The 16,368-nt window shown below is 39.0% G+C and overlaps 1 protein-coding gene across 1 annotated transcript; it reads left to right on the top strand.

Moving 5' to 3' along the window:
• Positions 1–2,644: 2,644 nt before the first annotated feature.
• LOC102237156 (zinc finger protein 281-like) lies at positions 2,645–14,579 on the top strand. Its single transcript, XM_014475163.2, has 7 exons — positions 2,645–2,833; positions 4,963–5,405; positions 7,605–7,706; positions 7,965–8,088; positions 9,111–9,194; positions 9,292–9,410; positions 9,502–14,579. The coding sequence occupies exons 2-7, from the start codon at positions 5,007–5,009 to the stop codon at positions 11,044–11,046; spliced, it is 2,373 nt and encodes a 790-aa protein (XP_014330649.1). The 5' UTR covers positions 2,645–2,833; positions 4,963–5,006; the 3' UTR covers positions 11,047–14,579.
• The last annotated feature ends 1,789 nt before the right edge of the window (positions 14,580–16,368 follow it).

The following is a 16,368-nucleotide window of genomic DNA, read 5'->3' as shown; positions in this document are numbered from 1 at the left end:
ACTCAGGTCACAGATTGCACCACACTGTGACACCACATCATTATCTTCTGATCAACTCCCATTATTTTATTTTATTTTTTCAGCAGCGGTTTGAGAGGAACATTCTCTGGTCTTTAAATGTATATCTCCACCACCGATAAACATCTTTTTTGCAAATAATTTCTAAAAAGAAAAGAAAAAAAAAACCTAATAATGTGTGCAAAACATCAAATACAAGACACTCAGTTGCACTTATTCATTTAAAGCCATGCAAAAATCTTAATTCAGCATCTAACATATTTGTTTTATCTTATGTGCATGTTAAAAATTAAAGTGCAAGACTGTACAAGATTTTAACCAAAAAAGTATTAGATCAGATCAGAGGTACATTTGTCATTTCGCAAACATCTACAGAAAAATCCACCTTTATCATTAACAAAAGAGTAGGACGAGAAAATGGCTGCTTCACAGAATACAAAGGAGCTGAATGTCGACTATTTCATAAGATCTGATTTTATGGTACTAAATGTTAGATCTGATAATCTTAAATCAGATGACAAAATCCACTTTAACACTGAAGGATCTGATGTAAGATTTGATTTTAAAGGCAAAATGAAGGACCTGTCTTGTTGATTTAATTTTCAGATAGTAAATGTTTTCAAGTGTCACACAAGCTGCATTTGTTTTTATCAGAACCCTGTTTAAATCTGATTCTGCTGATGATTTATATAATTTTGAGGAACTGCAGTCAAGTCACTCCTGATATATAAAAAGTTAAATGCCTCTTGAATATTTTTAAAACCAAATTTACTATTTATTCCACCTTTGTTATCAAATATGGATAATTGTAAATCAATCTTCTTCTTTTTTTTTACAGTGGATAACACACTTGGTTAGCCACTAAACTTTGTACAAAAAAGCTATCACTTGGCAAGTAAATATGTTTGTCTTGTGCTCACTTCTCTGCAACCTGCTGAGGGTCTTTTATCTCAGCAGAGGGAGCTCATGCTCAGCGACGATCCCCCCGAGATTTGAGGATTAGAGTGCGGGCAGCCAGGACTGCCATCTGTTATGTGGAAAAACCATCAGGCTTTCCCACACAGAGAAATCCAAATTAGCATTACACAGAAGATCACAAGATCTTATCTCGTCTTTCTAACTGGAAATATCAGAAAGTAAGGAATATCAGCAATGTTTCTATATTTATACAGCGATACATTCAGAAAGATAAAATGTATTTAGCATTTTATGTGCAAGTGTTTGCAATTTTGTGGACAAGCTATGATTCTGACTCCCACAGATTAGCTAGGTGCCCATATGGCAAACAAATCAATATCAGTTGATAATATAGATAGACTGGATCTCAATTTGCGAAACAAAATCAATTCCTTCTATTATACCTTAATGGGTTAGACCCAAGGGTTGTCAACGGAGCAGCGTAACCACAGTTATGTCACACTTTTCAGTGTTCAGGGTGATGCATAGTTTTAGTTTCCTTCCACGCACTGCATTTTGCTTGTGGCCCCAAAAATGATCTGATGTGAGTCCCTCCTATGTGTTCTCTGCACAGATTCTGACAAAACTGTAGATGGATATTCTTGTAGCTTTCTTCAATAAAGTATTTCTTCTTTCCACTCAACCATAAAGGTGATATTTGAAGAATGCATGGTCATAATTGCCACGTCATCAGATTCTCCCAGATGAGCTGTGGATCTCTATCTCTGCTCCAGAGTTATCTTGGGAATTTCAGCTACACTGGGCACAACACAATTTTCAGAAATATTTGAAAAATATAATTTTCCTATTTCATTTAATTACTACCTTTCTTACATAAAAGGCCAAAAAATCTATAAAAAATTGTGATTTTGATCTGATAAAATGTAAAGGAGTCAAGCGTGAATGTGGAATAATTATGTTTTGGGTTGTGCAGGATGAGTTTGGCGTATTGAGAAGGCGAGGTTGAAGCCATTCACTGTAAAATCTTGGATGTCAACTTTTTCTTTCACCCAGAAAACTTAAGATGGATATTAGATTGGTCTTCCAATACAATAATGATTGAAACACATACCTGTAAAACAGCAAAGAATTGACTAAAGAAGATTTATATTAACCATTTGCAGACAACAATATTCGTACAGCTGCAGTACTGACTAAGTAAGGCTCTGACTCTGTGCTTAAATGCTCCAAAGTAAAATTATGTTTCATATCTTTACCTATAAGTAAATGATGGTCTATACTTAACGTTTTAAAAATTATTTTCAGAAATCAATTCACTTTTGATGATATTCTAATTTGTAGATGTTTGTAAAAGGCACAAAATTTCAAAGAAAAGGTTGAAAGACTTTGATAAAGGAGGATCAATTTGAAATATTGCAAAAGTTGAGCTCTTTTGAAGAAAAATGTCCAAAGTTAAGAAGTAATTATGATTCACTTTTACACAGTAATGTAGCTTACTTTTTGAATCAGTATGAAACCTTTGTGTTCAGAAGCCAAGGTTAAAGGATTTTCCAGATTGATTTTTTAGATTTCTTAGTTTCTTTGCAATTTTATAAAGTGATTGTTAATATAAAACGTAAAAAAATACAATCTGTAGTTAATGCTAAAATATCAAAGGGACTAGTAAAAAAAAAAAAAAATAGGGGGAACGCCGCAAAATAATAGAGTGCAAAAAACGAGAGTGACTTTCGGGTTTTGCTCAGGATGCTCCTGCCTACCGGACCCAGAATGCTCTGCGCGGGCCAAGATGGAAGAAGCCAGCTGCAGCAGGAGAACAATGTTTGGGCTGTAGATTTAAAAACGGGGCGGCTGAGGGTGAACTAAGCGGACCACAGCAGCGGGTCATGGTCCTGCACCGGTAAGATAAATATATACCAGCTAATGTTTTGGGCTGCTGCGGTTTATAACTCCATTATTACCGGGACGAGGCAGAGCGCAGCGCTGAGGGGGGTTAGCTGCTGCTAAGTTAGCCGCTCTGTCTGTCGGGACGAGCATCATTGTTCCCCGAGTTTAGTTGGGCCGTTTTGTTTTGGGTCAGTCCTGCTTGTGTCTCTCCATCACTTACAGTCCAGCAAACCGAACCGATTACATAATAAAGCACAAATGAGAACAAACACATTCACTATAGCTGTACAAGCCGGCTTTCACCCTTCATCATTCTCCAGCTTTTTTAATGGGTTTAAGATCTTGCTCTAATTAAACATTTAACACAAAAGTAATAAAATTGCACGACTTAACGCGAATTAATATCTTAATTTGATTATGATGCTTTAATTGTAGTTTTGTCCGTTTCTTGTCGTATTTTGAGGAAGATAAGCTGCTCTTATTGCCTGGCCACATTAATTATTGGCATCACAAAGAAGCAGGGCCCCGCAGAACTGCTGAGCCGAAACGGTTAGCAGGGAGCTAATTCACATCCTGCAAGGCTGCTGGTTCATTTTCTGCTGTGTTACGAACTCTCAGCTGGTCTGCTGAAATACACCGAAGAAAATAGCAGTTTAATCGAAGTAAAAACTGTATTGTTTGCTTTTCCTTCTTCCAAACTTGTTTTGGAGCAGGCGGTGTGACTGCTAGTGCTGCAGTAGAGATGAAGGCATTTGAGAGGCAGTCCGACTGAATTATTTTAGACATTTTAATTTCAGATTATTTTCAATTCAAATTTGGTGAATTTGTTGGGGGGGATCAGATTTGTCCCCATTTTATGTTGTATATTATTGTATCACTCTTATATCCTAAAAGTTCTGTCTCTGCTTGTCTAAAACCTTTAATTTATAACCATATTTGTTAGAATTGTAATCAGTTTGCGTAAGTGTTTATATTATTTACAGTCACTTGTTTAAATAGATTTCCTCTATTCTGTTAAAAAACTGCAGAGATTAGTTTAAAAAAGTAAAAGTCCAGCACTTTTGTAGGGCAAAATCGGAGCAGATGATACATATTTTTCATTTATTTATGTTTCTTTGGACAAGAGTTTAACTTTCTGCAATCTGTTATTACCTTAATTCAGAATCTTGTCAAATTATTTGCAGAGTAAGCATCTTTATACTTAAATGTTGAAAAACAGATACAGAAATGACTCATAGCCAGGTTTCTTGTGCATCCAGGAAAAGTATTTTAAAACTTTTTTTCCTGTTCAATTTCTAAAAGATGAAAACCTGAATTTCTAGGCTCATGTGCAGGTAAACTAAAATTTCAATAACGGTACCTTGAATGCAATGTATGTTCATAAAAAAAAAAATTAAGCATCAAACGTAATTGTATCGGCTCTAATTTTCAAAGATTATCTTTTGCTGAATGCCAGTTAAGTTTTGTAGGTAAGTATAAACTAAAAGGCTGCTGTGTTGCATGATTAACATTTTTACTGTTTACTGTCAGCCATAGAAACATTGTAAAAACTATTTATTATTATTATTACATAAGATTGACTTCTGAAAAATCAAAAGTAGTAAAATTTCAGTTGAAATATATGCAAATCCTGCATTCACAGACGTGTGTTATAATTCTCATTCAGACTTATTAGGACTTTGCTGTTGCTGCATAAGCTGGTAAACAGTCACTCTAGTACAGTGTGTGTGTGTGTGCACTCTCATTGACAGATAAGCTGGTACAAATAGGATGACTGGGTCAGACAGTCGGTCCTATCATAAAGATTACCACACAGCGGTCCCCGTTGCTCCTCGTCTCGTGTTGCTTGTGGAACGCAGCGGCACTGACTTTTGTTTGGCTACGAAGGCCGGACATAAACACTTTATTGAAGCAGACAGATTTCAGTTTCTCCTCTTCTTCACCTTGTTTTCACGTGATCCAGACGGCCGCTCTTTGTTGACCCACAAAACGTCGATTTAATCCGACTAAGTTGTTAGATCAGAGGCCGTGGCTTTGATTCCTGAAGACCAGGCTTAACTGGTTGTTTGCTGACAGATTGTCTGTCTGAAACGTGTTATTGTTGTTATAAACATGATCTGCTGTTGTCTTTTTTCCTCACAGGATGAATTTCTGTCCCATAGTCTTCCTGCCCACCAGCCTTCAGCATGAACATCATTCAAGATAAACTAGGGAATGAATTCCTGCGCTCCAACGGCAGCATGGACTCCAACTTTGGAGCTGGCATGATAATGTTCAGCCACCTCCCTCCGGTGGCCAGCTTCACCCGGCTGTCGGCGCATTCTGTCATGCAGGAACTTCCGCCGCAGGACCTGATCCTGAAGAAAGAGCGGGACTCTCCTGACTGCAGCGTGGGCGGCCACCAAGGGGGCGCTGCTGCGGTTGGAGACTATGTTCATGCCATGGGCATCAAGCAGGAAAAGCAGTCGGAGCACGATTACCGCCTGCCGCTCTACCCCGGAGGTCTGGGGCGGAGCGGGGAGGTGCTGGAGGTGACCGTCGGTAACCACCAGAAGCTGCTGGTGTGCGACCTCAACATTGGCAACGTGGGTACAGCCGACAGACCAGGAGAATGAAATGGTTTCAGGAACACAAAACACTCTGCTCTTAAAGTGGTAGCAATTATTTCACATTTTGTTTTTTTAGGCATTACTCTAATATTTTTACATATTTTCTGAAACTCTTAATCTGCTGATCAACCCTGCAGCTGGCGATTGTTGGAGATGCTAAGAAAGGCTTAAAAGGTCGTGGTTTTAGCAGAACTGAGCTGCTCAGCTGAATTATTCACAAGGTTCCTTCACAATGAGAAAAGTCTGGGATTCATTGTATTCTCCAGGTCTGAATAAGTATAGAAGCAAAAAATATTAGTATTTCTAGACTTTGTTTCCTATTCCATTGTCTAAATGGTGTTTCCTTCCTTCCTTTTTGTCTCCTTCCTGTTGGGGCTGAGCTGTAAAATCTGTTTCATGATTTGACAAGATGCACACACCGACGCAGCAACGTCTGTGCCATATTATGTCAATAATCAATTTATAATAGCAATGTAACTTCCTGAATTTTAATCTGATAATGACATACCTAAAGACTCCCGCCACTACTGTGTTTTTTATTTCTCTTTTCTTTCTATCCATCTATCCTTCCTTCCTCTCTCCTCCGTTATGTCCTGTCTTCTTTTCTCTTGAGCGTTTCTGAGCTCCTTCTATCTCTTTGTTCATTCATTTGTTCTTTCGTTACAGGATTTCTGCCTCCATCACCTCCTTTGTGACCTTCCTTATCTTTACTTATTTCCTTTGTTCTTATCTTCCAGTTTTCAGTTTTTTTGTTGGTAGTGTATTCAAGCCCTTCAGCTTCAAAGCAGAATTTGTCCAATTTGCATCTTTTTTCCGAAAGGCAGATCTATCTTTGGCATTTTGGAAAAGCTTTTCTTTTTCTTTTAAGACTATACCAGCGTAGATAGACTGATGCCTTTTGTCCTGCACCGTAGTTTTCTGCAGAAATTTTCAAAATTAAAAAATCTAAAAATAGAACTATAAAATAGAGTTAAAATCTTAAAATCAGTAACACCTTTTTTAATCAAAATATTTATATTAAACCGAGATGTATGTATTTAAGAAGCAGTCACACTCTTCCATATTCCATATTATTTTTAAAAAAGGTTACATTTAGTATAATCTTTGTCTCATTACGTCATTCATGATTTTGGTGCAGTGCAGAAGCTTGTGTGAAACTAACTTATGGAGACATAAATCTCCCGCTGGCTTCAGATGCAAAGCAGTTTCTCTCTGAGCAGAGGGGTGATGTCATCCGGCTGCAGCGTGAATGAGAACGTCTTTGCGAGGACGCAGCTGTCTTGTTTGAGTTTGCACTTCATTTCAGACGTCTTTTGTGCTCATTCAAACAGAAATATACACATCCACACTCTGCTGACAATAGTGAGCCATCAGAGGTCACGAGGCCTGAATATTCAACAGCTTCAATTATTGTCTTTATTTAGTTTGGTTTTTTTTTTAGAAGGATTATGTTTAAACACAATAGATTTGATCTATCAGACTAATGTTCTTCAGCATCGCTGCAAACAAATAATTCTTCTTCTAGAACCGCTACTGTTCAGAAGACGATATACACTGCTCAAAAAAATAAAGGGAACACTTAAACAAGTGTTTAACACTTAAAGTGTTCCCTTTATTTTTTTGAGCAGTATATATTTTGTCCTAAAACTACATCCTATTTTCCAGTTAAATACAAAAGCAAAAAATTGTTGTAATCAGGGGGTGAGGACATTACATTTGTAATTTCTCATGTTTTCCAAGATCAAGTTAATTTGGTTGAATTGGTTAAGTCAGACATTGGACTCAGTATTTGATTTCACTCTAAACTTTTGATTAATTTTTAAGATGAGCAGGTGCAGTAACATTTGTGCTTTCAGCCTCCATATGGTGACAAGGAGCAGTATGCAAGCTGGGCAATATCTGGAAGAAACCTGTTCTCCTCCCTTCTGGATGAAAGTTTTTGTCAGAAAATAAATCGACTAGTTATTGTTTTAAATGCCTCAGTCAGGTTGCAATGACTCCACCGCCCACTCGGTTCACATTTTCCACAATGAGTCTCAAATTTTTGTCAGTGTTTTGTTTGCCAGAACTACAAATATAGACTTGTTTCCTTAATAGTTTTAGACTGAAGAGCCTCAACCTTCTTTCAAGTGATTTCCTTGCTCTCACGGCCCTCTGCCTTTGTCGTCTTCGCAGCTGTCAAATCAGTTGGAAAAAGAGGCCACCGGGAGGAAAGGTCGGAGGTCAAACATTGATGGACATGAGGGTAAACCTAGAAAGAAGAGAAGTGAGGCAAAGGTTTGCTTTCTATTTATCCATTTGTCGTCGATCCTGTTTCGTCCTTATTGTTCTTTTTTATTTTTAGTGTTTTCTGTCACCTATTTAATGTTTTTGCGCTGTAGCTTTCTGTCAGCTTAATTCTTTATAAACTAAGCGTAAAAATGCGGGGCCTGTTCTGTAAAGTACAAATCAGTCTGTAAGTATGAGTTGCAACTAATTAACCTGGGATTTTACCATCTATTTGACCTAATCTGCTCATCTCTGTCTGTTGTGCAGCATTCAGTAATGGATGCAGACGGTGGCGGTGTGTCTCCAGGAACAAAACCTCACATCTGTGAACACTGCAGTGCATCCTTCAGGAGCTCCTATCATCTGCGCAGACATGTCCTCATCCATACAGGTTAGCGTTTTCAGCTTTCTTCATATTTCCTCCAGGATTTGCCTTCATGAAATTGTAGGAATTGTTTTCTTTAACGATTCCATGTTGGAGGTTCAAGTCACTGGGAAACTGCTACATTTTGTGTCATTATTAACCATCAAAACGAGATGTTTTGCTGTTTTCATGGCTACAATTCTAAAATAAATATATAAAAATGTGAAAACATAATCAAAATCCCAAATTATATGAATAATAATATTTTAAATTTATGACCGGAATTTTTGGTTTGTACCATTGCTGCTTTGAAGCAGTTGGTTCCTAAGCTACCACCTCATCAGTTTAACCAGGTACATTGTTTGGACTCCATCTGATATTTCTCCTGATTCCAAACCACTAGGCTGGCATTAGTTATTTAGATGGACAGGATAGCATGTTCTCCCTGAGAATTAGAATTTTGCTAGATGGGTTGCCTGTCTTACCACTAAGACAGGAAATCCTGAGGTTGTTGCTCAGGATTGTAAAGTATTTTAAAGATCTGGATGTAGATCATTCATTTGCAGCCCTTATTTCCTTTTTTCGTTTAATCTCATGTTTCCCATGTGTTGGGAGTGTTTAGCTTGTCTTTGTGTCATCAGGAAGCTGCCAGTTCAGTGAGCTAGAAAATAGATTTCAAGAGTAAGAAAACTCAGGTTATTCACAGCTGGTCACATTAGATATCTCTGATGTTGGTATTTTGTGCTTCTTTTTTACTCAGTTTAACTTCATAAGTAACTAAAGTCATAAATGTATAAAAATGTGAAAACATAATCACATCTAGGCGCTTTTGTTTTGGGGGGGAAATTTGCAAATTTGAGTTGCAGTTAAAGTTGAACATAAATAATCAACAACATGGGAAATGTAGGTATTGCAGTATTAAATGAACCCAAAGGGTTTATGGAGAACATAAAATGCGACAGATCAGGACAATATCTATGGAGAATATGATGGAAACATTGTGGAAATATTGTCGTAACCTTATTGTTTTCCTGTGATTTTTACATAAGGTGAAAGACCCTTCAGATGCAGTCAGTGCAACATGAGTTTCATTCAGAAGTATCTTCTCCAGCGGCACGAGAAAATCCACAGTGGTGAGTAATTAGCAGAGATTATTAGCTCACCCGAGGCTCTGGCGTTGCTTAGAGCAGCCAAAGATCATTAACCTTCCCTCACACTTTCCTCCTTCAGGAGAGAAGCCATTTGGCTGTGACCAGTGCAACATGCGGTTCATTCAGAAATACCACATGGAGAGACACAAGAGAACGCACAGCGGAGAAAAGCCATACAGATGTGAGACCTGCCAGCAGGTTGGTGACCCTAAGAAAGCCTTGTCTTTACTGGGTGTTTAACATGAATTACTGTGGCTAATAAAGGGTACATGGGGTGTTTCTTCTTCAGTATTTTTCTAGAACAGATCGACTTCTTAAGCACAAGAGAACCTGTGGGGAAGCCATTAAAAAGGGATTGGATCCTGGGATGATGGATCTGGGTTTTGTGGACATGGGACAGGGCAGCTATGGAATTACTCAGGGAAATGTTGGGAGCACTGGGAGGAAGAAGGGAAAGTCAAAAAGTTCCACAGTGGGAGGCGAGCGTAAGAAGAAGAAGGGAGACCCGAAGGAGTCGCACGTTCACGGAGTTGTATCTGGAGGTTACAGCATCTACGAATACTGTGTGGAGAGTCCCACTGTGTCTTCTTCTACTGAGCCAGGACCCAGCATGCAACAGGGTCACCAGGATCAAGGTCCCAAGATGGCCTTCAAGAAAGCTAACCGGAAGAGCCTGACGAAAGCAGGTCTGGGTCAAGTTAAAGCTGAAATGTTGGAGCAGGGCGACCTTGGCTTGATGCAGTGCAACGAGGCTAAGGTAGAATCCACCAGCAGCAACTACGACGACGCCATGCAGTTCGTTAAGAAGCGGCGATATCTTCAAGCGACAAACAATGCAATGCCCTCTGGCGCCGCAGGCGGAGGCGGTAGCGACTACGACGTCAGCGTTCATTTGTCCTCACAGCCGTCCTCTCTACACAGCGGGATTCCAGGAGTAATGGACAGTGACGGTCCTCTGAATCTGGAGAAGTCGGGGATCACCGATGAGGTGCTGCATAGCCTCCTGGATCTCTACACCCAGAAACCCGACATTCATTTTGATATCGGCGACCAACACGTGCAGCTCAGCCCCGCCTCAGCGGACGGATCCGACGCCAATGCCCCCAGCCCGTCTGGAGACAAAAGCTCAATGATGCATGAATACTCCCGCTTCTTGCTGCAGGCTTTGGAGCGCACCAGCCACAGTGCCGGTTTCCCACTGGGCCCCGGACCTCTTCCTTCCTCAGGGCCCTTCACCACTTCCAACGCAGGAAATCCCCTATATGCCGACAAGAACATCTACAGCACGTCCCATATGGAGTGCGGCTTCGTCCAGCCAGTGGCTTTGCCTTTGCTGCCCTCCTCAGTGCCAAAGTCTCACTTTGCGATGCTGAGCTGCTCGTCCCCGCAGCACAGCTTCAACCTGAGCAGCCTGGAGGCCCCCTCACACCAGCAGCTCACCCCTTCTCAGGAGCTCACCGAACAGATGGAGAAACAGCACTCCACCACCCCTCCCTCAACCTACCAGATCAGCCCATCCGACCTGAGTAACCAGAAGGAGCATGCGGCGGTCAAGAGCGACTCGGCTGCTGTCTACCCTCTGGTTCCCTCGCAGGATCTGGCCTCTCTGGACTCCTCAAAGCCTTCCTACCAGATAGAAAACTTCGCCCAGGCCTTTGGCTCCCAGTTTAAATCTGAAGTTCATGGTTTGTCTTACAGCGCTGACTCTGGTGGGGAGGTGGATCACAGGATACGGACGCCTGTGTCGGATTTCTCAGGGTATAGTTTGTTATCTGATGTCAATGAGCCAGCAAGTACAGGTTCCAAAACACCAACAAGCCAAAGCTACAGATGAAACCTGGGAGAACATTCTTCAATGGTTGTTCTTATTTTAATCTTTTCTGCTCCTATTTTATTAATCTTATTTTTGTGACGTATATTTTATTTACACTGATGCTCTGTCTTTATGCCTACTCCTCTTCATGCAATAAGCCTGCAAGGTATCCTGCAAATGCAATTTGTTTGAAAGAATCCGATATGTCGAGTTTGCGATATACTGTCGATTGGTGTCATAGCGGTGCCGGTAGGTCGGGTCTTTATTTATGAAATTCACAGAACCTTTCAAGCATTTTATTTTTAGCAGAAGCAGTGGAGCTCACATCCAATGAGGTGATTCAACTTTAAAATAAGAAATCATGGCAGGGAAATGCCCAGAACTGAAGCGGCAAAAAAGGAAATAATAATAGTAAAACAAATTGTCAAAGGTGTTACTCAGGAAAACGTGGGAAACTAGAAGCTCACGGAGGACAGGGAGCTCACTTTTCAGAAGTGCATGTTTGTGATTTAAAAAAAAAGAAAGATGTTTTTTACTTTTTATTTCTTACATGTTGAATGAGTGTGACCTAAAATGGACTGCTGCCAGCTCACTTGAACACTGAAAACACTTTCTACTTGGCTATATAGAGATTATGGTACTTTTATGTCAATGTGAAGCTAGTGTTTTCTTCAACAATGGCCACACACATGGATATCTATATATATTTATAAGAATATATATATATAATATGTAAAATAAGTCTTGTAGGGTTCTGCCATTTGAAGTAGAGGGAAGAATAAGTTTGGGGATGTCTTCTTCAGCCAATAGATGTCGCTGTTGGACAGCAGTAGAATGGCCTTTTTCCCCCCTTTACTGTTCTTGTCATCTTCCTCCTATTTATCTAAAAGTGTGCGATCAGCACTTTGAGCTGCTTTCTCACATTGTTTTAAAGTACCTGATCGAATCAAGAGCTAACACGAGGAATTACCCAAGTCTTTGACAGTTGCTGTTGGGGAGTACGCATGCAGGGGGGTTGGGCTGATTGTGGGGTGGGACGGCTTGTCGTTTCCGATGAAGGATGTGGAGAGTCGATTGGTTGGAAATGTCTTCTCTTACTTATTGGGGAGGGTTTAGCTTAGGCTTGCGGGTGGGCTTTTTAAAGTAACGTAATATTTAATCGGGATAATGTAAACGTAATTACAGCCCCTAGTTTTAGTTGTCTTGATACCAATATTAGCGGCTCTCGCAGATTTTTATTAACTTTGAGGATAAACGATGTTTATGATCTAATGTTTCTGCAGCCATGTGCTGAATTTTAAAATTTAGATACTTTGTGCAAACATTATCATCCCTTTTAGTATATGGGTGCCTATTCCCAAAAAGCAAGTGGAAGAAATGTGTCTAATAAATGTCTCTATGTAGTTTCTTGCTGACATGTTTGAATTGCCAACATTTTGGTAAGGACAACAATAATTGTGGAAACTTCCATATGACTAGCTGACCTTAACTGCTGGAAATGATATCTCTGTGCTGCTCTGACTGAGTTCTTCAGCCCATTTGTGCCCCAATAATACAGTTCTGGTCAGAAGTTTACATACACCATTTTTTTTGGCAGGATTGTCCTGTCAATTTTCTCACCGTTCCGATTTCAAGTCCGATTTATGATATAATTTAGGACTCCATTTCCCAGGGCAAAATCTAGAGAAACCAAGGTGTTTGAAGTCGTCAACTAGCTTCTGACATAATTCTGGATATTTGACCAGTGTTCTTATCAGAAATAGATGAATTGGTTATCAAACTTGGCTCTAAGCCATCGTCCATAATATTTTAAGTAGAGTTTAGGTTGGGAGTCATTCTAGAAGCTTAATATTGCTTTGTTTTCTTCTTTTCCAACCAGTTTTGATCTGCTTTTAGAATTATTGTCCCTTTATGACAAGTTGTGTCCGAATGTCAACCATCTCGCCCAAACTTTCACATTTTAGATGAAAGGATATTTGTAAGGATGTCTACCAAGGCTTAAGTCTGTAATAAACCAGTATCACTGTTTATAGTAAAGTCAGGTTTTACATCACCATGAACTGACCAAGAAAAAAGCACCAGCTTGTTAAATTAGAGCAAAATCGAGCTGAATGACCACAAATTCAGAAAATTTGTATCAATCCTCCAGACCACTGAGATCTTCTGGTTCAAGTCTGCTCTGCGTCCCCAGAATCAAACATGGAGATGCGGCGTTCAATTTTTATGCTCCTCTAATCTGGAATAAATTTCCAGAAAACTGCAAAACTGCTGAAACACTTAGTTCCTTTAAATCATGGCTGAAAACACTCCTGTATGGAGTTGTCAGTGATTAAGAATAACTGGAAAATAGATTAATTCAACTTTTCATTGCTACTGCCACTTTATTTATTGTTTTGTTTGTAATTGTGTTTTTATTATGTAGATCTCTTCGAAATGGCTTGAGCCATACAGAAAAACTCGACTAGAAGTTAAGATTAGGCTTTCAAGCACTTTTTACCAGCTGTTAGTGTGGTTTGCTGCCAGTCTTACTGGTGAATTTCACAAAATGGGTGCAGTAACTAGGAGGGACAAAGCTGAAATTCTTAAAATGTATTTCAAGTCATTTGGTTGTTTAACCAATCATCCTAAATGTACATTAATACTGGGGTAAGAATGGATAAAACCTTAACCTTTAAACCTTAAGAAAATGCCCCAACCTCAACCCTCACAAAAATGTATGGGGAATGTCTATTAAAAGTTGGGTTTCTGCCTGAAAATGGGTAACAATAATGTCAATTTAGTGGTCAAAAATCAAGCCAGAATTATTTCAGAAGCATGTTGATGGTCACAGATAACTGTGGTTCACTGTATCCTTTGTGTTTTCTCAAAGCACTCGGAAGTTCAGAAATATGGAATTTAATTGTTAATTTAATTAAATCAATTTCAGAAAGAAAACTACAGTACAGCTTTGCATATTTATGTTTTTAGGAAGAAAAGTCTCAAATTATGAGCCTGAAATGTGTGCAGTCAAACTTGTGAACAGAACTGTGTGTTTTTTCTAAGCAATCGTCAAACATGGCAGTGTCAAAATGCAAAGCTGTTGTATCAAAAATAATGCAACGTCATGTTGAGGTAGACAACAATAATTAGCCTCACATATACCTCATTTCACTGCAAACCAGGGTCAAAGATGTGGAGGTTTGTATGTAGCAGAAATGCTGTTTAAAATATCACGTTTTGTACGATTATATTTAAGCAGGTGTGTTTGGGGGGGATTTTTTGTACGCGACTCTTGTGTGAACCGCCATGACGTGTAGCTGACACCAGCCAGTGTTCAATCCTTTAAGCATCTCTCAGCTTTATTTTCCAATCAGTGTGTCGTTTCTTATTGTTTACAGACAATGTACAAAACACTAAACCCAACTTAATTATGTCATTTTTATTTTACAGTGTTTCATCCCTACAAAGCCAAATTTTGTAGCTGGCGTCTACGAATTTTACATTTCACGGTCTGTTTGATGAACTAAAATGTGACTGAATGGGGACAAAACAATAAAAACTGCTGTTACCATGAAGGTGTTTCTCTGGTATCTGAAGTGTTGATGGGGATTTCTGTTGCTTTGCTAATAAGGTTGGCATTAGTTGTAAGAGGCAGTGACAGAAGTGGCAACTGCCACTAGATGGCGATAATTCTCCTATAGTAGTTGTGAAATTAATTTATCGCTTCTTACCCCAAAATTCCAAAGCAGTGCTCTAAAATTTTTGCAAGTTATATTTTGGACTTTGCCTTATTTTATTACCTATTTTCTGTACTTCTAGTTGTATGTGACAATAACAGCAAACAGTCATAAAAAATAAAAATTCAGTCTTTATTAGTATTTGTTTTGTTTGCAGTTATGACGCACTTTTATTCTTTCAGATGGTGGATTGAAAAAATTATATTCAAAACCTTTCCTGATGTGGTTCCTTGGTTCTCATTCATCTGATTGTTTTCTAATGTTTACTTTGGAGGTGATAAATCAATATTTTATGTGGCCTAAATATGGGAAGAAATTTTGCCAATGCTGTGGGCAGCTGTAGCATTATTAAAGAGTAAGTTAAAAACTATATTTTAACTAAGTAAATCATATTTTCAGACACAATACTGAATTAATCTTTTGAGTGCAGGGTCCTTCTCATGCCTGAGTCCTGAATGTTTCTTAAAAAATAAAAAAATCCTCTGGAAACTTAATTGAAAACTTATGAGAAAGCATCAAATGTCTGGAGAACAACCATAAGTGACAATGAAGGTGTCTAAAAATGTATTAACTTACAATATTTTTCTTTTATTCAGTATTATTGTATGCAGTGCCATGGATTTGAGAGGTTATACGTATACAAAGTTGATATGTTCTTTTAAGGGGAACTTGACAAACTAGAAAGTTCAGTCTGTCTTTTAAAATCGCATCACGCCTCCCATAAAAGTGACCCAAGATCCGACCTTCCAGGATGTAGTGCAAACACTGACAAGAAGCTTATCTTCAAATGGTTTTTTCCGTCTCTTTTAACGTTGAATGAGTTATTTATTTGACAGCAGGTTAGCTAAAGCAAACAGAAGTTTTCAAAATCCACAGTTTAAAAACCCAATTATCCTTCAGTTTCCTTCAGTGGATAAAGTTGTTTGAACAGTGAGAGCATCCTGCCTGCAAGCAGACGGGTTCATTTGTGTTAGTTTGTTTTAAACATTGCCTGAGCTTTAGATACAACATAGAGCTTGTGTTACGTTTTCTGAACTGGTATCTATTTTTTCTCCAGCATCTCTTTAATGGAACAAAAACTGACTTTGTTTTGTTAAAATTGCATACTTTTTGTAGTCATCACTATATATATAACAGCCGTGAACCCTCGCTTACCCTCCTGTTTAACCATAAACTGTGTCACACATCAGGGATTTGATGTATAATTTGTATTTCCATGTTCTGTTTGAGGAATTAAGACACTTCCTTGTTCTAAAAAGAGAGAAGTAGGAGAAGTACCGCCTCCTAGGTGTGGAAGAAAATCCTCCACACCTAGGAGGAAAGTACACAACCCTGTCCTGTTAATAAATTACCACATATTCTCTATTTTAACTGTGAGCATATTGTAACAAACGGTCGTGTTCAGTTGATTTGACGGAAACTTTCTGAGCATCATTATGCGTCAGCGTTGATGAGCGAGAAATTCTCTTTGTTCACGGAAAACATTTACGAAATGTGCCATAAAAAATTTAAAGGTGCGACCCTGAGGAATGTGACGTTGTTTATTTGGGTGAGGAGGCAGTTAAAACGGTGTGAAAGAGCTGCTCCGGCCCACCACAGCAGATGCCCAGTTTAACCCAGTGTGTGA

The sequence above is a fragment of the Xiphophorus maculatus genome, chromosome 16, assembly GCF_002775205.1.
Source record: "Xiphophorus maculatus strain JP 163 A chromosome 16, X_maculatus-5.0-male, whole genome shotgun sequence".
Classification (NCBI taxonomy): Eukaryota; Metazoa; Chordata; class Actinopteri; order Cyprinodontiformes; family Poeciliidae; genus Xiphophorus; species Xiphophorus maculatus.
The sequence above is the reverse complement of the archived record's forward strand: the minus strand, read 5'-3'. Positions and strand labels throughout refer to the sequence as shown.